At 41.1% G+C, this 22473-nt stretch overlaps 1 protein-coding gene across 1 annotated transcript; it reads right to left on the bottom strand.

Moving 5' to 3' along the window:
• Positions 1-4766: 4766 nt before the first annotated feature.
• Positions 4767-21420, bottom strand: DDX47 (DEAD-box helicase 47). Its single transcript, XM_069101524.1, has 12 exons — positions 21264-21420; positions 19514-19607; positions 11883-12071; positions 11564-11635; positions 11225-11343; positions 8445-8516; positions 8234-8350; positions 7352-7498; positions 6649-6786; positions 5958-6028; positions 5533-5662; positions 4767-5083 (listed from the first exon to the last, which is right to left on the bottom strand). Exons 1-12 carry the CDS (start codon positions 21351-21353, stop codon positions 4940-4942), a joined length of 1383 nt encoding a protein of 460 aa, XP_068957625.1. The 5' UTR covers positions 21354-21420; the 3' UTR covers positions 4767-4939.
• Between the last annotated feature and the right edge of the window lie 1053 nt (positions 21421-22473).

The raw sequence follows: 22473 nt of genomic DNA, 5'->3' as shown, positions 1-22473 counted from the left end.
CAAAATTGTATGTATATTTAACTATATATACATAGTAAATACAAAATTCCTTATACAAAATGCATGTATATGTTGTCTCCCCTGTAGAGGAGGTATTTTTATTTTTGTCTCTGTATGCCCAGAACCTAGAACAGGGCCTGGCACACAGTAGCCACGTAATAAATGATTCTTGTTGGGTGGCGAGGGGGCACAGTGAATGGAGCACCGGCCCTGGAGTCAGGAGGACCTGAGTTCAAATGTGACCTCAGACACTTAACACAAAAAGTAGCCATGTGACCTTGAGCGTCACATAATCCCAATTGCCCTGCCTTCTCCCCTCCAAAAAAAGCAAAAAAAAAAAAAAATGCCTCTTGATTAAGGCGTCTTAATTATGGAGAATAATTCCTTAATTCCCAAAATTAATCTTTGACTCTAAGATGATCCCAACCACTGTAAGACATATATACCCCAGATACATGTCCAAAAAATGATTATTCACATTGTATCTCAGCACCCAAACCAAAACCCAAATTCTTACATTGTCTCTTTATTGGAACAAGTGCCTTTCCTAGGACAGACACATCTAACCTGTCATCCTAGAAATCCTGAGAACCCTAACCCACAAGAAAATCCTACCAGAGGACTCTGCATTTCTTCTCCCCAGTCTTCGACCCCACTCACAATACTTCCATCTCAGCCCCATTTTCTAGAGCCACTCCATGATGTTTCTTGCTCAGAACACCCAGAGACTCCCAGGATAAACTCCTTACTTAGAACCTTTTCTTTCCTCTTAATATTACTTTTCCAGATCTAAAACTACTCTCACCACCACCTCTGGACCCACCCTCTTGCATGTCTCCCTTTCTCCTCATATACAGATTTTTAAGACAAGGTGGTGAAGAGGGAAGTGCATTCTTGGCATAGGAGGGGAGCACTCTATGCAGAGACAGGAGATGAGATGTTGACTTGAGGCAACAAAGTAGGCCAGTTTGGCTGAAATCCAGAAGTAGTGAAGAACATTGACTAGCAACTTCTCTGGAGAAAGAGCCAACCATTCTCACCAAATGCCGACAGACTGCCCCTCAATGGACAGGCGAATGAGCCTGAGGGAGAAGACAGAGACAGCACTTGTCAGGTAAACCAGACCACATCCATCACCACTGTAACCACCTGATGCATGGATAGAGCCCAGGACCTGGAACCCAAAACAATGTTTCCAGTCCAGTGTCCCAAGCCGTCATCCTGGGAAACAAACCCTGGGGAGATGCAGCCTGTGGTGCCACACAATCGTAGCTGTTGAAGTCTGAGTAAAGAAAGTTCTTGTGATCCAAGTCCTTGGCACTGTTGTTCAATATCGGCAATTGATAAGGTCTTATCTGTAAAAATATTATTAGAGGCATTCAAATTCCCTTTGCTGCTGGACCATGGTGTTTTCCATTGGCCTTGCATATGTGTGTTCTCCCCCATTACAATGAGCTCTGAGAGCAGAGACTGATTTTCCTTTCCATTTGTATTCCTAGCACTTATCACAGTGTTTATACACAGTAAGCACCTAATCAATGTTTTATTTATTCATTTAATACTGGACTTGGAGCCAGGATGACCTGAGTTCAAATTCTGTCTTACTAGCCACATGATCATGAGCAAGTGCCAGTTTTTCCAAACCTCAGAGCCACTGGTAAAATGAGAGGGGAAAAAAACACCTTCAGTACCTGTCAGGGGGCATATATAGCACTTTGCAAAATTTAAAGTGCAGGACAAATGTTGGTTATTATGAAGGGAAGAGTAAATAAGAGTAAATACCCTGCTGATCTTGGTAGAGAGGCATATTTTCGGATACAAGTCACTTTCTTGATTATACCAACTTAATACAAGGGATGCTGTGTTTAGGGGAAGGGAGTTAGTGGAATGTGACAAGGATTAAACAAGAGGGATAAAAAGGCATTTACAAAACATAAAAATAAAATAAAATTAAGAAGGGAACACAACCAAGGGAATTTCTTCTACCCTCTTGTTAAAATTTAATACACTTAATAGAAACAAACTGCACATAACAGAAGTCCAATTTCACATCCAATCTCCTTTCAGTTCTTTGTATATTGGGTTTCTGTAGATGACTAAGAATATTTTTCAAAATCCAGCTGAGGAACCTAGAGATCATAGGAGGGAGTCAATGATTTTTTTTTTTAAGCAGAGGAATGAAATGGTCAGGCCTGTGTCTTGGGAATATTAATGTGGCAGCTCTGCGGATGACTGATTGTAAAAGGGAGAGACTGGAAACAGGGAGATTATTCTAACATGTTGGGCAAGAGGAGATGAGGTCCTGGAGAGGAGGAAACATATTATGGAGCAGGAGTTCTTTAGCTTTTGTGTGGTACAGACCTATTTGGCAGTGTGGTGAAGCCTATGGAGCCCTTCTAGGAATAATGTTTGTTGCCTACATTTCATAATCAAAGGAAATGCTAAATTTCATTTAGAGGTTAGTAAAAATAAATATGTAAAACCGCCATCCAACCTGTGGACCCCAAGTTAAGAATCCCTGTGTACAACCAAGACTTGACAACTGGTTTAACCCATTGAGAGTGAAGGTAAACAATAAGGTTATGAATCTAGTTGAAATTCCCTTCAAAAGTTGAAAGTCCCCTTAAGAGGAATCGGTAAGTTTGGAGGAAGGATGTGTTCAGGGGAAAATGAGTTCCAATTTCAATATACTCAGTGGGAAATGACAATAGGACATCTAGGTAGATTTCCAGAATTCCCACTGATGATGTGTGACCAGAGTTCTAGAGAGATTAGGCCTGATTATACAGATCTGGTAGATTTCCAGAATTCCCACTGATGATGTGTGACTAGAGTTCTAGAGAGATTAGGCCTGATTATACAGATCTAGGAATCATCAGGGAAGGAAGAATGGGAACGGAAGAAATAAGCATTATATAGCGTCTACTGTGTGCCAGGTACTACACTAAGTAATCACTTCACAAATACCTCATTTGATCCTCACCATAATTCTGAGGCAGGTGCTGTTATTACCTGCATTTTACTGTTGAGAAACTGAGGTAATAATGGTTAAGTGACTTACCCAGGATTACATATTTAATAAATGTCTTGAGGCTAGATTTGAACTGTTTTCCTGACTCCATGTCCAATAATCTATCCACTGAATCTCCTAGCTGCCACCTCGTGAACAATTGAGAGCTACAGCTTTCAAACTATATAGATTACATAGCTATTATCACCAAGACTATAATTTAGACAAGAGGGCCCAGGACAGAGACCAAACAATGACCTAGGTATGGATGATGATAGGGCAAAAGAGAATGAGAGGCAGTGGTCAGACAAGCAGGAGAACAAAAACAAAAACAAGGAAGTCAAGAGAAAGAGAACATAAAAGAGAAAGGAATGAATCAACAATGTCAAAAGCTACAGAAGGGTCAGTAGAATGAGGACTGAAAGAAAGCCACTGAACCTAGCAGTTAAGTGATCATTGGTAACCTCAAGAGAGTCTAGTTTTCAGCTGAGTAGTGGTACTGAAACCGTGAGTAGTCAAATTGATCCAACAGAGGGGTGATTACTTCTAGGGGTTTGGTTACAAAGGGTAAATGTGATACAGGATAGTAAGTTTGATAGGATGGTAGGGCCAACGGAAAGGTTTTATTTTAAAGGACAGAGAAGATTTTAGCATGATTGTAGGCAGCAGGGAAAATAGAGTGAATAAAGAAAAGACTGAAGATGAAAGTGAAGGATCCAGAGGGTCTTGGATATACTTCCCAAAGGAGCCCTATCTTTTCATGGAACAGATAGCTATTTATATACAACCTACAGTTTCCACTTGAACACTGTCTTACTTCTGGACTAGGAAACATTCATTCTTGGACTCATCTTCTCTCCTCTCTAGATACAAGAATAGAGGACACATTCTCCAGACATTCTAGCTTTAAACAGTGCCCTCTCTGCTTAATACTGATTTGACTAACTCTTATTAAATACAGGTTGAACTCTCTCTCCCAAATCATCTTCCTGATTCTTTATTGACTTTCAATAGACCGTGAGTAATATTTAACACTAAATTAGCTGTAAATACAACTAAGGGATTTTCCACATGCCTGTAATTTCCTCAACAGAGTATCAGTAAGAGTTCCCTAGTTAACCCTACAAAACACCCGTCTTTGAGCCACTTAGCTTAAAAAACTCCTTAAAAATATTTAGATTTATTCTTGCATTGCCACCATTTAAGACAGATTAGATTTCATCCTTTTAAAGGTGAGGGAACTTTCTAAATCATTATAGGCAGAGAAGCAAGCCCACATGTGCTTAAAAATCATGTCTGACAATGAGAAAAACTTACATTTCATCAAAATTGTAAAGGGAAAATGGCTATTAACTGGCTATACAGAACATAGGTAGTATAATAGGATATACAGCCAAGATTTGACAGCTGATTAGATCATTGAGAGTGATGGTGAACAACACGGTTATGAATCTAGCTAAAAGTAAAGATCATGGTCTCCTCAACAGAAATTGGTTAAGTTTGGAGGAAGAATGGGTTTAGAAGAAAATAAGAGTTTCAATTTCAACATATTCAGCATGAAATGACAATGGGACATCTGGACAGAGATTTCTAGAATTCCCACTGATGATGTGTGGCTGGAGTTCTAGGCTTGATTGTGCAGATCTGGGAATCGATTATCAGGGAAGGAAAGGGATGGAATAAGCATATACTATTCGTGTCACAAGAGGAGGCACTTAAGATTGTGTATAGTATGGCAGTAAAAAGGAATCAGCCATTCTGAGAAAAAAATATTCTGTAATAAAATATCAGCAAACAGAGAATCAACACTTGTGCAGCCAACCAGAGTCTTGGTTCAGGTCTGAAAAGTTTCAGTCTGAAGAGTATTGTTGATGGGGTTCCTTTCTTGATAAAGTCCTCTTTTACCAAAAATGTATCACAAACAAGTCTTTATGAATGTGGCCGCTGGCCCTTCCTCCTCTTCATCTTCCCTCCAGCGACCTTGTTCCTCACGCCCATAGCATTTTCTGTGTCATCACCGTCATCTTTGTCCTCTCTTGAACGTTTCCTTTTCTCTCCTTGCTCCCTCATCTCCTACAAAAAAAAAAAAAGCAGGAAAAGTATTACATTTGCATTCTAATTACCTCAAAATCTTCCCAGACTAATTTTTTTTTCCTTTTAAAAAGTCCTCCATTTTCCATCCCTCCCGGGAAAAAATCCGATGTGGGTAAGTAACACTTCTAAGGATGAATCGTTGTCTAGACCAGAAGTGGGGAACCTGCAGCCTGGAGGTTACACATGGCCTTCTGGGTCCTCAAGTTTGTCCTAGGAAGTTTGGATTCAGTCAAAGGGTCACACTTGAGGACCTAGATTTGATCTGTGAAGTTTGGATTCTGGCAAAGGGCTGCACTTGAGGACCTAGACAGCTACATGTGGCCTCAAGGCTGCAAGTTTCCCACCCCAGTCTAGAATTTCTTCACCAAAGGGTAAGACCTGGTTTGACACATACTGAAGTCAGAAGAGAAAAAGACAAAGTTCCCTACCATGCGGGCAAATCTCTGGGCTTCTGCCACACGCTCTGTCAGCAGCATGACCTCTTCTTCCTGAGTTGGGAAGGCAGGAAGTTTCTTCCCAATTAGGTGTTCTATACGCTGGTAGAGTTCCACATCATACCTGCAAAAAAGGAAATCGGTATAACTATGGATCACCTGGGACTCAAAATTCACCCCCAAGTCTAAGAATCTGATCCTCAGTTCTAAGTACAAGCCAAATAAAAATCCCTTGCAACGCCCATGAGAATGTTTACCTTCTTTCTTTGCAATAACAAACATACCAACCACCTATAGAGGCACACGTACATGTAAGATTCTCTGCTTCTCAAAGGAGACTACGAAATGAAATGGGGGTTTCAAGTAGTCCCAAGGCAGTTCTTTGGTTCTAGGGGCCAAGGGAAAGGAGGATCACTTACTGTGTGACAAAAGTGATTGACTTGCCAGAGCGCCCAGCTCGAGCCGTCCGACCCACTCGATGGATGTAATCCTAATAATAAATAAAAAGAATTTCCATCAAAAGCAAAAATTACACCAGCATTGGAGGAATAAATGAAGCCAGGTCTAAGAAAAACACTGCCAGAACTGCCTAATCCCAAACTAGGAGAGAAAGTAAGTGCCTAGTACAAAATGGCTAACTGGCTTGGGACTGTGTTTCCAGACCCAGCATCCACTTAAGTCCTTTCTGGTTCCTCATGAAGTCATTACAAGGGTGGTAACCTACAGCACCATTTTCCCTTCTTTTTTGCACGATGACAATCTATAAATTATGTCCAAGGCTATAAGAAACTGAAAATCCCAAACTAGAGCCTAACATTCTGCTTGCTCCTCTAAAGAAATGGTGGTTGACTGAAGCTAGCATGTGTGAAACCTTTACTAACTCGTTCTTGTACTCTCACAGTAAGCATTCGCCAACTATGACTTTGACTACATGTTTTTTTAGCACATAGTAATAAGCATTTGTTAAATGCCTATTAACTTGACTTGGCTTTTTCTTGCTCTACAACTGTTCCTTTCCTATTTTTTAACATTCACTAGTAGGGAAATCAGAAAATATTTCCATTTAAAAACATGTTATGTAAGCTGAAGCAGAAATTCAACAGAACTTACCTTGGAATGAGTGGGGATGTCAAAGTTGACTACGACATCCACATGGGGAATGTCCAGACCTCGACTTGCTACATCTGTGGCAAGAAGAATGGATCTTGCTTTTGCCTTGAATTTATTAAGAGATCCCAGGCGTTTATTCTAGAAGAATGAAAAGAAACACATGAGATTATGTAAGTGACGAGAAAAGTACAACACTGAGATGTGTAAACAGAAGCAGAGAACACAAGAAGCAAGCAGAAGTGAACCTAATACACCAATGTGATACAAGGGATGGTTTACACAGGGTAGAGGAAAGGGAAGGGGCAGAGTTAGTGGAATGTGACAAGAATTAAACAAGAGGAAGAAAAAGGCATTTACAATAAAAGCATAACAATTTTAAAATAAAATAAAATTCAGAAGGGAACACAACCAAGGGAAATTTTTCTACTCTTTTTTTAAAATTTTATATACACTTAATAGAAACAAAACATACATAACAGAAATCCAATTTCACATCCAATCTGTCTTTTGTGTATTAGAAGGTTTCTGTAGATGACTAAGAACATTTTTTTAAAATCCAGCTGAGGAACCTAGAGATCATAGAAGGAAGCCAATGAAGATTTTTTTTAAGCAGAGGAATGAAATGGTCAGGCCTGTGTCTTAGGAATATTAATGTGGCAACTCTATGGAGGATAGATTTAAAGGGGAGAGGCTGGAAATATACCTGACTCATCTGTCCATGGAGAGGGATGGCAGTGAATCCAAGATTTCGGAGTAGCAAGGCTGTTCTCTGAGTGTTGTTACAGGTGCTGCAGAACACCATGAAGGAATTTCCTGCTAATTCATTCAGAATATAAACCAGGTAGCTATCCTAGAAATCACACAAAATGAGACAAGTGATAAGGATTGGGAAACAAAGTTGATGACATATATTTTAACTGTTGGACAAAAAACCTCTATGGTCCCTTCCATCTGTACATCATATCTGAAAGACAAAAGCATCTAGTTGATTCTTACTTATACCCGAGCTCTCATGCATGAGTGGGGGTGGACAGGAAGGCATCCTGCTTTCCTTTCAATTTCTTTAATGCCATCATGAACAACTTATTTCATAAGTATAACCTAGCAGCAGAGAGGACGTAGCTTGAGATTTCCTTCCCAGTAATCATATTTAAGTACCGGGAAAGCCCTTTTAAATCAAAATACTACTCTTTTCTTCCTATAGGAATTTTAAGCTACACAATAAGCTTAGAAAGAGAAGCTAATTTTACTAAGACTAGTATACAGAATTGTAAGAGGTGATATTATCTGCAACCAGCATGAGTGGGAAGAAGCAGAGTCAGCATTAGAATGGGTGGCTGGCCAGTTTTCAACATTCTTTCTTGAATTGGGATTTTCTTATTTTGTCTTAAATACTACCATTTCCCAAAACATTTACAAATACCATGATGAAAATGTAAGTACAAAATGCATTCCAAAGCCAAATACAAATTACTCTGCAATTTAGAATTCCTATACTACAATATCTACCCACTGAACATGGATCATCAAAAATTAACAATTTATCAGAGCTAAAAAACTAGGGGGACAGAAGAGAAATAGAGACCTTAAATTTGGAGGGAATAAAGAGGTAATATTGTTGTAGTTTCTCAACAGTCTGGTATTTGGAAGACACAGCACATTTCACAGGATTCTTCAGAGCTGCTCGCTGAAGTTTTTGCACCTGAATAAATAAAAACAAATTTAGTAACATTGATTCCTGCCTCAAGGCTACTTTACAAGTCAATTTATGGGTAAATATGAGAAATAAGACTTACCTTCTTGGTCATGGTAGCAGAGAAGAGAAATGTTTTCCGATCTCGGGGAATTAGTTTCAGAATCTTGTCAACCTACAGTACAATTAAAGAAGAACAGGAATTTAGCCACTGGCCTGGCCCTTGGCTACTCTCCTCAGCACAGCAGTTCATAACTATCTTCTCACAAGTGCTGGGACCAAATGGTTGGGGAATGAAAGGAAGTGGAACAACACACAACCAACACCATACTTGTGTACTGGTCATTAGAGAAAAGAAAACGATAAACAAATGGCTACTAGTCTATCTATGAGAAAAGACAAAAACGTCATGCACGTATCTGCTCAATGACAACTAGAGAGGTTGTGACCTACAAGTTCCTTTCAGGAATACCTGGAATCAGAACCTGCCTCTGACATTTGCTAGCTGTTTGACCATTTTATTGTTCAGTCTATCAGTCGTGTCTGACTCTTCAGGGCCAACCATGCACGGGGCTCTCTAGGCAAAGAGTGATTTGTCCTTTTCTTCTCCAGGGGATGCCGTGGATCCTTCTGCCAGGCGACCAGAGGCTAACCGACTTGCCCGGATGCAGCTAGTGGATGGGGAGGTATCTGAACCTCAAGTCTTCCTGACTGTAGGCCCAGAGCACTGCACCACAGTTATCATTAGCCTCAGTTTCCTCATTTGTAAAGTGAAGATAACAATACACCTCATAACAGTACGAACCTTGCAGAGTTGTGAAGCCCATAGGCAATAACGTATATGAAGGGCTTAAAAACAATATTAAAAAACATCCCTCGAGTCATTTTCTCTCCTCTTTGTATTCTTTTTGTGATTTCATCAACTTCCACGTGTTTGGTTTTGACCTCTGCGCATAGAATTCCTAGACCTATATATTCAGAACCGGTGTCTCCTCTAAACCACTCTTGTAAGTATTTCGAATTGGTCCAGAGATGATTCAAGTTCAACATGTACCAACTACGAATCATTATCTTTTCTCCTCCTCTACCAAATTTCCCTATTTCTATGCGAGATACTACCATCCTTGCAAGCTCCCAGATTCATAACTTCAGCTTGATCCTCAACTCCTTATTCTCCCTCAACCAGTATCTCCAATCAGTTGCCAGATTTCACCATTTCTAACGTCACAATGTCTCTCACACCTGATCCCTTCTCATTAGTCACAGAGCAACGGAACCCTCAGACCCTCATCACCCCTCCCGAGGAGGCAATGTCCTCCTAACTGGTCTTCTGCTTCATCTCTCTCCACTCCAGTCTATCCTACATGCTGCTGAAAAAGGGATTTTCCTTAAGCACAGATCTGAACGTGTCACTACCCTACTCAATAAATCCCAATGGCTTTTTATTTCCTCTAGGATCAAATGTAAATTCTTTTAGGTACCTCTGAAAGCCCTTCACAACCCAGTCCCAACATTATCTTTCTAATCTCTCTATACACTATTGTCTCCCCAACCCTACATTTTATAATTCAGTCAAACTATGTTCCTTACACATAGCACTCCATCTTATGACAGCCAGGCTTTTTATTAGGCAACCCCAGTGTCTAGAATGCAGCCCTTCCTCACCTCTACCTCAAAGAATAACTTTCATTTACTTCAAGATGCAACTCAAGTACTATCTTTGTAGACATGAAGTCTTTCCTGATCCTACCCATTACAAGTGCCCTCTATCCATGTCTAATTACTGTGAATTTAACTGCCCTGTATTTATTTTGTATTAATTCTCTATATAATTATGTATATATATGTTGTCTCCCCTAACAGAATGTAAGCCCTTTGAGAATTAATATTTTGGTACTGTCTGCCTGGTGCCCACTACAGTGCCTGGCAGAGAGTAGGTCCTTAATAAATGCTTGCTGTCTGGGCAGCGAGGCGGCACAGTGAATAGAGCACCGGCCCGGGAGTCAGGAGGACCTGAGTTCAAATCCAGCCTCAGACACTTAACACAAAACTAGCCATGTGACCTTAAGCAAGTTACTTAACCCTAATTGCCTACCTTCCCCCCTCCAAAAAGCAAAAAAAAAAAAAAAAAAAAAAAGCTTGCTGACTGATTGCAAAACAGTTACCTCAAGAAAAGAACTCAGAAAAAGCCTCAGCCAGCACATATCTGATCACTTCAACTGTTGAAGAGGTATGATCTCTAGATCTCTCATATTTTTCCCTGTCTAACTGCCTTATACAAGGCTGCCTAAAAGTCTATTTAAGACCTTAAAGATTTAAACTGCACTAAGACTTTTAGGCCACCCTATATTTATCCCCTTCACACTTATTCCATATATTAAAATGCAAGCTCCTTGAGAGTAGGGATTGTTTCACTTTTTTGTATCTACTGCCTAGCACATAGCAGGTGCTTAATAAGTATTTATCAATTATCATCATAATTAACAGGGAGATATAATGGTGACCAAACACTTTGATAGCTAGGTAAAAGAAGAGATTTTCCAGGATTTACCTAAGAAATTTTACTTAAATATAATGTAAACAAAAATACGGTCAATATATTTCTCAACATAAACATACACAAATGTTAGCTGAGGCCAAAGTACTATCATGAGATTAAATTCTAAGAGAAATAAGAAAGCTAAAATATTTTCAGTTTGGAAGAGAAGAAAAAGAAAAACAGATAACAAAGATCCCAAATTTTGGGTGGACTGGGAACACAGAATCTTGTACACTACTCTAGACACAACAGGTGTTTAATAATATATATATTTTTTAAATTCAGGGCCTTTGTCCTAACTGCCTGACTCTTCAGAAGGAATGATAAACTACAAGTAAACCCACCTCTGTCTCAAAGTCCATGTTCAATATTCGGTCTGCTTCATCCATGACCAAGTACTTGAGGGCTCGCAAGTTGAAACCTTTTGTGTTTTCCAAGTGGTCAATCAGGCGGCCAGGTGTTGCTACCAAGAAAGGTTTGAAGAAAAAAATGAGTAAATTCAAGAAAATCAAAAAAGAATGAAGAGAATTAACTGTACCACACAAAAGAATTCAGAGGGGCAAAGACTACAATAATCTTGATATTCCTCAAGGTCCCAAGAAAATAACAGTCTCTTCCCTCCACCATCATCATCAGCCAATCCCACCAATAGATGTATATTAGAGACAGAAAGAGCAACTTACCTATTATCACATGTGGTTTTTTTGCCAAGGCCAAAGACTGGGACATGCTATCAATTCCACCCACAATTACAGCTAAAGAAGAGAAGAATATGAAGTTAGTAGAAGAAGACGCTCCACGATTAATTTAAAATTGATTACAACTGATTTTCTAATATTTTCTCTTGGGTTTAAACAAAGCTATAATTCTAAGTTACCAATCAGCTACTTAAGGCTGATTGATACCTATTACTAAATTAATATTTCCTCTCACTATCCTTTTTCATACCCTTTCTATCTGTCCTGTCACCCTTACTAATATGGCTCTTCTTTGTTCACTCACCACATTCAACTCCAATGGAAGACCCCAAGGCTTCAAACTGCTCTGAGATCTGAAAGGCCAGCTCCCGAGTAGGGGTGAGAACCAGAGCAAAAAAACGTTGTGGTGTCTCTAGCAAAGCGTTTAGAATGGGCAGAGCAAAGGCTCCTGTTTTTCCAGAGCCTGTTTCCGCCAAACCAATGATATCACGACCTACAAGAAAAGACAATAGTTTAAACTTTAGTTGGTAGATAGAAGAATTTTAGCTCAGCTTTAGAAAGTTTTTTAGTTTACATGCTAAGGAATGATTTACCTCTATTCAAGTGAAGCAATATTCAGACTGTGTCCCTTATTTATCTTTTTTTTCCCTAGAAGTAGCTCTCATAAATGTTGCCTGATTATTACATCATAGAACATGAAGATCATCTAACACAAAACTGTCAAACATGCACAACACTCGTAAGTACAGCCCAAATCAGATTAAAATGTAAATGGAAAATATTTAACAAAATAAATTAAAATGTAATAGAACATGGATAACGTTCGTATGCGGTCTTCTCTGTGAATCTGCGGCCCACAGGGATGTACAGTTTAAAGGACCTATGTCTATTTGAGTTTGTCACCACTAATCTAGTACCACCTCCCAATGAATGTGAGAATCCCCTCTGTAACCTTGGCACATGATCATTCAGCTTCTGTTTGGATACCAGGAACTCACTCCAATACGTTTTAGACAACTTTAATTATTAGAAGTTCTTATCCACGAAACCCAAATCTGCCCTCCTAAAACTTCTACTCACTAGATCTACTAATGCTCTAGAGCAGAGGGTCAGCAAAGTATTACCAAAGAGCCAAAGCCAAGTACCATCCAGTTTTTACCACAACCTCATAAAAAAAAAAACAACCATAGTTTCTCTAGACTTATAAAAAGTAAACCCAATTTCTCCTCCACATGACAGTCCTTAAATAGCTTTTAAAAATCAAAATGTCCCAGCTAACTTTTCTCTTTTCAAGGATGAATAACCTGAGTTCTTCAACTGTTCTGAATATCCTCTGATTTCCAGACCCTTCACATTCCAAATTATAGTCCTCTAGAAGCCCTCTAGTTGGACAATAACCCTCTTCATAGACGGCAGTTAGAACTGAACACAGTATTCCAGATGTCCTCTAGTCAATTCAATTAAAGACAAAACAAAACACTGTGATACAAAATTAAAATAAGACATAGCTGTTGCTTTCTAAGAGTTTACAAACTAATAGAACATAGACACAAACAACTATATAGAATGTTATTAGGGCAAAGGAGAGTTCAATAGACAAGGAAGAAAGACTGTGAAGAGAATAATGACAGAAGGATTCCCAGAGGTAGCACCTGGGCTGAACTCTCAAGGAAGTATTTCAACAAGTGGGAAAGGGGAAAGGAGAACCTATTCAAGTCTGGAGTACATAGAAAGAACAAGATGAGAATGAGAAACAATGAGTAACCCAGTGGTCTAATACCACTAAACATGAGTAGTGAAAAATGAGACTGGGAAGGTAAACTGAAGTCAGACAGCAGACAGCCTAGAAGGACCAGATAAGGCATCTATAATCATTAGATAATAGGAGCTCACTGTTTTTAAGAAGAGTAGGGGCAGCTGGGTGGCACAGTGAATAGAGCACCGCCCTGGAGAGGAGGACCTGAGTTCACACTTAACACTTACCATGTGACCTTGGGCAAGTCACTTAACCCCAATTGTTCTGCCTTCCCCCCTCCAAAAAGGAAAAAAAAAAAGAAGAGTAACAATAAAGGGGAGGGGTAGTAAGAACAACAAATTTAATCCAATTTACCTCAACTAATACTTAGAAAGTATCTACCAGAGGCACTAAGACAAAAATGAAATAGTTCTTATCCTAAAGAATCCAACTGATGAATGTACCATATATACTGACAAATAAATTAATATAGAGTAACCTGAGGAAAAAGAAGGCTGCTTGGGGCGGGGAGGAATACAGAATGGGGAAGGCTAGGGGCAACTAGGGGGCGCAGTGAATACAGCACCAGGCTGTGGAGTCAGGAGGACCCAAGTTCAAATCCAACCTCAGACACTTAACTACTAGCTGTGTGACCTTGGGCAAGTCCCTTAACCCTAACTGCCTTGCCTTCTCCCCTCAAAAAAAAAAAAAAAAGCACGGGGAAGGCTTCATAGAGGTGATGAGAGATGAGCCTTTAAAGAAGTAAGGGATTCTAAGCAGCAGAGATAAAGGGGAACATTACAGGTAAGAAGAGCCTCCTGTGCAAAGACCCTCAAACAGGAGATTTCAGCTTCAGGAACTACTGGTAGCTAAGGAAGCCAACTTGGTTAGAATGTGGGGTATGGAGCAGGAAAAACAGGAGGAAGTCAGACCACAGGGCTCTGTGCATGACAGACTGAAGAGCTTGAACTTAAACCTGAAGGTGACAGGGAAACACAGAACAGTTCTGGAGCAAGGAAGAGTGACAGAATCACATCTGCTTTACAAACATGAACTTGGCAGCCAGACGACTGGAGAAGGGAGAGACTAGAAGCAGGAAGAGCCTCTAATTAGGAGACTATTACATTAATTCAGGCAAGAGATCACAGAGGCCTGAAATAGACTAAAGGCTGCTGTGTGAGTAAAGGAAATAAACATGAGATGCTGCAGCAGCAGCAGCCCCAGCAGTAACAGAAGCAGCAGCAGCCCCAGCAGTAACAGCAGCAGCAGTAGTAGTATTTATACAGCACTTTAAAGGTTTCCAAGGCACTTTACAAATGTCATATTCCATCCTCACAACAATCCTGGGCAGTAGATGCCATCGGAGTCATAAACTAGTAAGCGTCTGAGGCAAAATTTAAACTCAGGTCTTTCTGACTCCAAAGCACTCTGTCCACTGTGCTAACTAGCTGCCTTCCTGTAAAAGCAGAATCAATAAAATCTGGCATAGTGAATAAAGAGAGAGATAGGAAGAGTCAGAGATGATTCCAAGGCTGCAAACCTGGGTAGCGGAGATGGTGCCATCCAGAAGATTAATGGAGAAATCTGGAAGAGGATAGGGCTGGGTGCAGAAGACAGGCGGTAAGGTATTCTACTTTGTATGAGGGAGGGAATGGGATCAAGAACACAGGTAGAGGTTTGGGCCTGAACGAGGAGAAGGGCCACATCCTCCTCAGAAACTGGAGAAAAGGAAGAGACAACAGGAAACAGTTTGTTTAAACATTTCTTTTTGTCTCCCTTCCACACTTCTCCCTCTCCTTTCCAATGAAAAGAAATACTGCAAAAACACTTATAACAAATTCACATTGTCAGGGGAAAAAAAAAGCCCTACACTGGTCACATTCTGCTGCTTAGTCCACTGCCTCTCTGGCCCTGTTCTATCCCTGGCTTTGCTGGCAGGCCCTCTCTCCCTCTCTCCACTCCTGCTCCTGGCAACCTTCCCTGGCATTTCTGGGGAAAAATCACTGTCGTCTCGCACTGGATATATGGTGTGACTTCAAGGAGTCATGTGGCTGTAAGTCCCAATGATCTCTCCAGTGCCAGAGCAGATGGTCTTTTTCAGTGCTCATTATCTTGCCGGGCCTCCCTGCTGCACATAACACCACGATGCCCTTTCCTCTCTCCTCAGTATCTTTTGCTGGACCTTCATGCATATCATGCTTCCTTGTGTCTGTACCTCAAGACCATAACTGAGGCCCTCTTCTCTTCTCTCCATTCTTGGTGGCCTCTTCAACTCTCCTGAGTTTAATCATCACATCTATGCTGACAACTACCAGATGTAAATATCCAGCCCTGGTCGCTCCCCTGCACTTCATTCTCACAAGACCAACTGCTTATTGGGCATTTCACACTTTCCTATCCATTATCTTCCCCTCCAAACCCAGTCCTCTCCCAAACCTCCTTAGCTCTTCTCCTTGAATTCAACTCTGCCAACATGCTGCCCCAGTCCTTGGGCACTCCTACTCCTCCTTTTCAGTTTCCTTTTGGGTACTGTCTTCACCTGTAGACTGTAAGCTCCTGAAGGGCAAGGACTGTCTTTCCTCTTTTTTGTATCGCCAGTGCCTAATATAATGACAGGCACACAGCAGGTGCTTAATAAATGCTTAGGGACTATTATTGTTTGTTGTCTGTCCTTCGTTCTCAGAGTACCAGTGACATCAGGAGGGTGATGCCCTGACTTGCAAGTGAGCTGGATTTAAGTGACAAAGAGCTATGCAAAGTCATCTGCCTCACTCTCTTCTCCAGGATCATCTGACTCCATAGATCAGGACAACTGGAGGTGAGTTCAGATGCAGTGGGAGACCTTGGCCTTTTTAAGCTAAGGTCTTTTCCACATCTCATTTGTCTGAGCCAACACTCATTCAGTGATTTAAAGCTAGGTAAGAAATGAGGCAAAAGATTTCAGTTTGCATACTAAAAAAAAATCAAACTGGGAGCCAAAGACCTTTGGCGTTTCTGGCCAGAACATTGACTACTGACTATCACTGTTAAGGGTACCACCAGTCAATTTCATAATCTCAGTGTCAACTCCTTTCTCTCCCTTACCCCACAGCAATGACCAAATCTTGTCATTTCTTTCTCTACAACATCTCTGGTACATATTCCCTTCTCCCCACTCACACAGTCAGCACCCTAGTGGAAAACCTCATCACCTCTTGCCTGGACTACTGCAAGAGCCTCCTAATTATACTTACCAGCTGCCTACCCTCTCCCCAACTCTCTCTCCACCCCAAACCCTCCTCCATACTTGTCAGTGATTTTCCTAAATGCAAATTCTGACCATGTTGCCCTCCCCCACTACACTCAATAAACCTCAATGGCTCCCTTTTGCCTCGGCATCTTGGCTATATATAAAGCCCTCTACAATGTGGGTTCTTCCTATCTTTATAGTCTTTTCCTCACACAGAGCACAGCATCTTCCACCTTGGGCATCTGTACTGGTTAGAATCCCCTCCTCAGCTCCAACATCCCTGGTCTCCTCTAAAGCTGAAGTCAAGCACCACCTCCTCTAGCAGGCCTTTATGGTTGAGATTTCCTTCTCCTCTAAGGTTATTTTCCATCTACTCTGTACAGCAGATCCCAAAAGTTCCAGGGCAATGGTAAGCCATTAAAGTTTAAATCTGCATCAAGACTTGTGGGACACTACGAATTTATCTTTGTACTGATTTATAAAGGTAGTTTTTCCCAATGGAAAGAAATCTCTTTAAGGATAGGTGCTGGGGTTTTTTTCCTTTGTATCCTCTGCACATAGTAAGTACTTAATAAATGTTTCATGATTATCTAGTTACATTCCTTTACATATACTATTTCCAACTAAATCTTTAAATTACTCACCATTCCCCAATCATAACTCACGCTTTCAAGTCTATGCCTTTCTTCCCATTCTCTGACTTCCATCAATCTTGTAAAAGATCTCATTTCCCCTTAATGCAATAGCCTAACAGCCTCTCCCATCTTCACCCTCCAATCATGCTGCTGTTGGAACCAATTTTTCTCCTGCCCAAATCTCATTATCTCACTCCACTGTGCATGGCTACTCTGCCTGGTTTCAGTTCTATGGAACAAGATGCCCCTCCTACAATAAGCTCGTCACTTCTTAATCTCATCACCATAAGGCTAAGTCAAGCCTTGGCACCACCACCTCTGTCAGCTTCTTCTCCCCAGTGAGAGTACCAAAGTACCAAACTCCTTCCAAAGCCTTCCTTAAAGAGGCAGAAACTGGACCTTCAGCTCATTTTACTTTGTATCTGCTATTCTACCTGGCTGCCACTCTATGGAATGAAATGCTCCAATGCCAGATACAACCTGGTACCCCCACCTTTCTTTTCTGTTGTCTCCCCCCATTAGACTGTAAGCTCCATGAGGGACCAGGCTGTCTTTTTCTTATTTGTATTCCCACTACTTAGCACAGCACCTGGCACACAGTAGGTGCTTAATAAATGTTTAGTGAACTGAATTAAAAATGTCACTCCTCTGCACAAAAATATTCAGTGGTTCCCTACTTACTACTAAGCAGAATTCAAATTCCTTTGCCTGGTATTCAAGGCCCTCCACAATCTGGTGCCACCCTAAATTTCCAGTCCTTTCTCACTCTTGTGGAATATAAACTACAGCAAAATCAGGTGACTTTCCATTTCTATAACAGGAGTACCTTCTCACCTCCTGGCTTTTGCTCACGCTGTTCCCTATGCCAGAAATGTCATTACTCCTCTACGATGACTAGGAATTCCCACCCATCCTTCCATCTGCCACCTTTTCCATGAAAGGTTCCTTGACCCTCCTTATCAGTAATGATCACCTCGCCCAGATCTCACTTAGTATTTTCTTTTGCAATTATCTAATAGCAGCTATTTGAATTTGCACCTCTTCCTCCAACTAGACTGAAAGAAGGACAGTGGCTCTTCTTAACTGTATATACTACCAGCCACCTAGCATGCGCTGTATAAGGGAGGAGCTTAAAATTTATGAGTAAATGAGTGGCTATATGTATGCACATGTATGTGTGTATGTATGTGTTTATCCTTACTGCTAGATTGAAAGCTAACTGAGAATAAGAACCATGTCTCATTCTCATTCATATCTTCCTCAGCACTGGAGACAGCACTGCCTAGAGGTAAGCAACTGATAAACATTTCTTGAATGAATGTATCATTTCATGCTACTTAATGTGCCTTGATCTCTCCAACTAAAGCTACTGGATAGGGCGCTTGGACTAATAGTGGATGACAATAAACCAATTTTAATTAGCTAGACAGAAACAAATTTTGTTCATCTCAAATACTGATAAGTGTGCACATTTTTTTCTTCCAACATAGCCAACAAGAAAAAAAAAACTCCTTATATTTAATTACGACAACTTCTTATATATCTTATATATTCTTATATATATAGGACCATAATACCAACATTTTGCATGAACTATGTATGTCATTTATGATCATAGATAATGAAGCAGGCATTCCCTTGGGGTCAGCAAAGCATGCTGGGGACCAGTGAGGTCTCCATACTGTTCCCACCACAAGAGCTGTACCCTTCTAGCATCAGGAGGCCAGGCACAGAAGTCACAGGCCAGGGTAGGAGTCTTTCAACCTCTCCCCTCCCAAGGGTTACTGCCATGAAAAAAAGTTTTCTCCTCAAATTTTCCTACTTTGTCCAGTTCTTGCCCCTGCAAATGTTGTCTCTATCATACCCACCAAACAGAATGCAGTAAGCTTCTTGAAAGCTGAGACTGTCATTTCTAACCCCTGGCACAGAAGCAATTCTTAATTTGTTGAATTTTTGTATCATCCTAATATTAAATACAAATTACATCTTTAATGCCCATTATCTTCTTTCTGGAACCTAAAGAACTCCCTACCTTGCTTCTCACTTCTCTTGGGTCTAACAGGAACAGACCTAGAGAAAGGTCATGGAACCCTTTGGCAGTCTGATGAAGCCTAAGGACTCCTTCTTGGGATAAAGTTTTTAAATGCATAAAACAAAATATATAAGATTACTAAGGAAATCAATTATCTTAAAATAGAGTTACCCAAGTGTTTTTAATTAACAAGTCCACATACCTCACATTGAGAATCCCTAAAATTAAGAGAGAGAACAATCTATCCACAGCTCCTTCCTTTTGGTGCTGTTTTCTGCCATCTACTTGTTTCATTTTAACTTACCTTCCAGTGCCATGGGAATGGCTTCAATCTGGATTTTGGTTGGTGTCTTCCATCCCAACTGGTCACAGGCTTCGCACAATACCTCTGTCACACCCTTTAAGTTCAGAGAAAATAAACTTTAGCTGTTGCCCCCAAAACTCTTTTCCTTCCTGTAAGTTAAGTTTAGCAGGCATCACTTTAGTTACTCAACAAGCACCTACAAGGGGCGACCAAGTGGCTCAGTGAGTAAGAGCACCAGCTCCAGTGTCAGGATGACCTGGGGATCAAATCCGGGCGCAGATACTTAGCCCCACACCCAGAAATAACTGGCCGTGTAACCTTGAGCAAGTTACTTAACCCCGATTGCTTAAAAAAAAAAAAAAGCAAGTACCTACAATGTGTGAGGTGCTGGAGATAACTAGAAAATGCAAAGAACAGTCCCTGCTCTCAAGGGTCTCACAATCTGATGGGGGAGAAAACATGTAAAGAACTACATACAAACATCTTATGTGCCATTTTATATACATATGTGTATGTGTGTGTATGTATACACACATGCACACACACAGAATAAATTCACAATTTATCCTATACATGCATACCTTACAAACACATATGGGACAAATTGTGAATTTTTCCAATATGTATCCCATACAGGAAAAAAACGAGGACTTATCTGATGTGTTCTCACATTCATACCCTACATACACATATAGGATAAAGTTTAGATTTAGTCTATCTGTATTCTTATATTGTAACCTACATATATACATAGAGACTAAATTGTTGGAGTTTCCTCTATGTATTCATATATACATATATGTGCCATAGACACATATAGGATACATAGTAATTTTTCCTCAGGCAGCAAGGTGGCACAGTGGATAGAATGCAGGACCCAGAATCAGGAAGACTCCTTCCTAAGTTCATGTCCAGCCTCAAACACTTAGCTGTGTGACCCTGGGCAAGTCACTTAACCCTGTTTGCCTTAGTTTCCTCATCTGTAAAATGAGCTGGAGAAGGAAATGGCAAATCACTCCAGTATCTTTTTCAGGAAAACCCCAAATGGGGTCAGGGGAAGAGTGAGACACAACTGAAAAAAGACTGAAGAACAATAGCATTCCTATAGTACGCCATATAAATAAAAACATATAGATAGACATATACATATCTATGTATATATATATATTCTTCTATATACATGCATATATACACATACACATGGTGTGTGCACGGAGATAGAGATGTGTGTATGAGAATTCATCTAGGACAATTCTTTAACATCTCATAGATCTGGGATAATTCTCACATATACGTGACAATTCTGCAGTTTATCTCCTATCTACATACATACACATACATCTAGGCACATCCATCCTAACGAGGGGGCAGGGGCCCGTCCGTCCCCTTCAGAGAGCCTGGCGATGCCCACGTAGGTCGTGGCCTCCCGAAGACGGGGTCGATAGCAAAGCCACGTCCCCTCCAGGCTCCAAGACCGAGGAAGCCGGTGCTGACCTGGGCCAAGGCCTGAGACGAGGGGCTTGTACCAGGCAGTGTGCCTGGCACGCCGTTAACTGCTTAATGAATGTTTATGAACTGACTACCCAGTCCAGTAGTGTGGCACCATAGGCGCTTAATAAATGTTTACGGGCTGACGACCCAATCTTTCCAGCCTGGAACACGTAGGTTCCCAGACTGATCCAGGAGGTGGCTATGTAAAAATTAAAAAAGGGAAAATGAATAAATAAAAGCGGCCCACCCCCGCCCTTACCAGGTCTTTAAACGTTTTAGTCTCCTGAACTTCGGCCTCTTTCGGTTCTGTAGAGCCGGCCGCAGAATCGTGCTCCGTGGCCGCCGCCATGTTGAGTTTGCGCTCGAAAGCTACGGCCGCTGCACGGCATTCTGGGAAATGTAGTTCCTCTTCCCTCTCGACCGCTGTCTTTCCTTTCCTCCCTACTCCCTACCTCAACGCCGCGCGGAATCCTGGGAAGTGTAGTTTCCCTGTTCCTTCTCAGCCACCGTCTTCCCCGGTGCTGCCTGATGATTGGTTTGTTCTAAGGGCACCGCCCACGTGGCAAGAAGGTTCGTTGTGGGTCGTTCTCCTCTTTAAGGTTTTTTTTTTTTCCCGTGAATTTAAGTGGACTATTTGAAAGGTCCTTGAAAGGGTCAGAGAAGGCAGAAGAAGGGTCCAAGGCGTAACCCTTGAACTTAATAGTAAAATCAGCACCTATGTAGCGCAAGATTTGCAAAACGATTCACAAACGTCTCCGCCACAATCCTGGGGCCGCTAGGTGGCGCAGTGGATAGAGCGCCGGTCCTGGGGTTCTAAGGTGGCTTCGGGCACGTACGCGCTGTGTGACCCTGGGCAAGTCACTTAGCCTTTTTTGCCTCAGCCTCCTTTTCTTGTAAAATGAACTGGAGGAGGAAATGGCAAACCGAAAATCCCATGAAGAGTCCGACACGACTGAACAACAATGATTAGCCTCATTACAGAAAGGGAAAACGAGGCAACCAGATGATTCAGGCCTTCCTGATTCCATAGCGGCCCTCCGCGCTGCACCACCTGACTGCCAGAGTTACCATAGTAACCGCCGATTCTACCCACTCTCATGCCAGCCTTTGCAGTCAGGTTGCACATACTCCGGTAAGGATGTCAAGATCAAACTATCTTCCCGCACCTTACCCTATCAGGTTTCTCTGCTTTTCCACAAAAGTAGTCATGGTAAAAATAGTCAAATGACCACAATCATTCAGCGTTTGATAAACCCAAAGAACCAAGCTTTAGGGGCAAGAACTGACCATTTGATGAAAATTGCTGGGAAAACCAACATTTGTGAAACTAACATTTCACACCATGTACCAAAATAAGTTCAAAATGGGTACATGGCTTAGATATAAAGGGTGATAGCATAATTGAATTAGGGGAAGATGGAAAAATGAAACAGATCTATGGCTACAGTAAAAATTTATGACAAAAAATG

The sequence above is a fragment of the Petaurus breviceps genome, unplaced genomic scaffold (genome assembly GCF_028583685.1).
Source record: "Petaurus breviceps papuanus isolate PSGF00001 unplaced genomic scaffold, PetGlider_PUasm1.0 470, whole genome shotgun sequence".
NCBI lineage: Eukaryota > Metazoa > Chordata > Mammalia > Diprotodontia > Petauridae > Petaurus > Petaurus breviceps.
This window is presented reverse-complemented; position numbering and strand designations above follow the sequence as displayed.

Bases quoted from the DNA above. Each gene is read 5' to 3' on its own strand.
- DDX47 (XM_069101524.1), bottom strand. From the start codon at position 21,353: ATGGCGGCGGCCACGGAGCACGATTCTGCGGCCGGCTCTACAGAACCG. The intron at 12,072-19,513 runs GTAAGTTAAAAT...CTTTTCTTGTAG, and splicing joins CATTCCCATGGCACTGGAAG to GTCGTGATATCATTGGTTTG. The intron at 6,787-7,351 runs GTATATTTCCAG...TCATTCTTCTAG, and splicing joins TCCATGGACAGATGAGTCAG to AATAAACGCCTGGGATCTCT.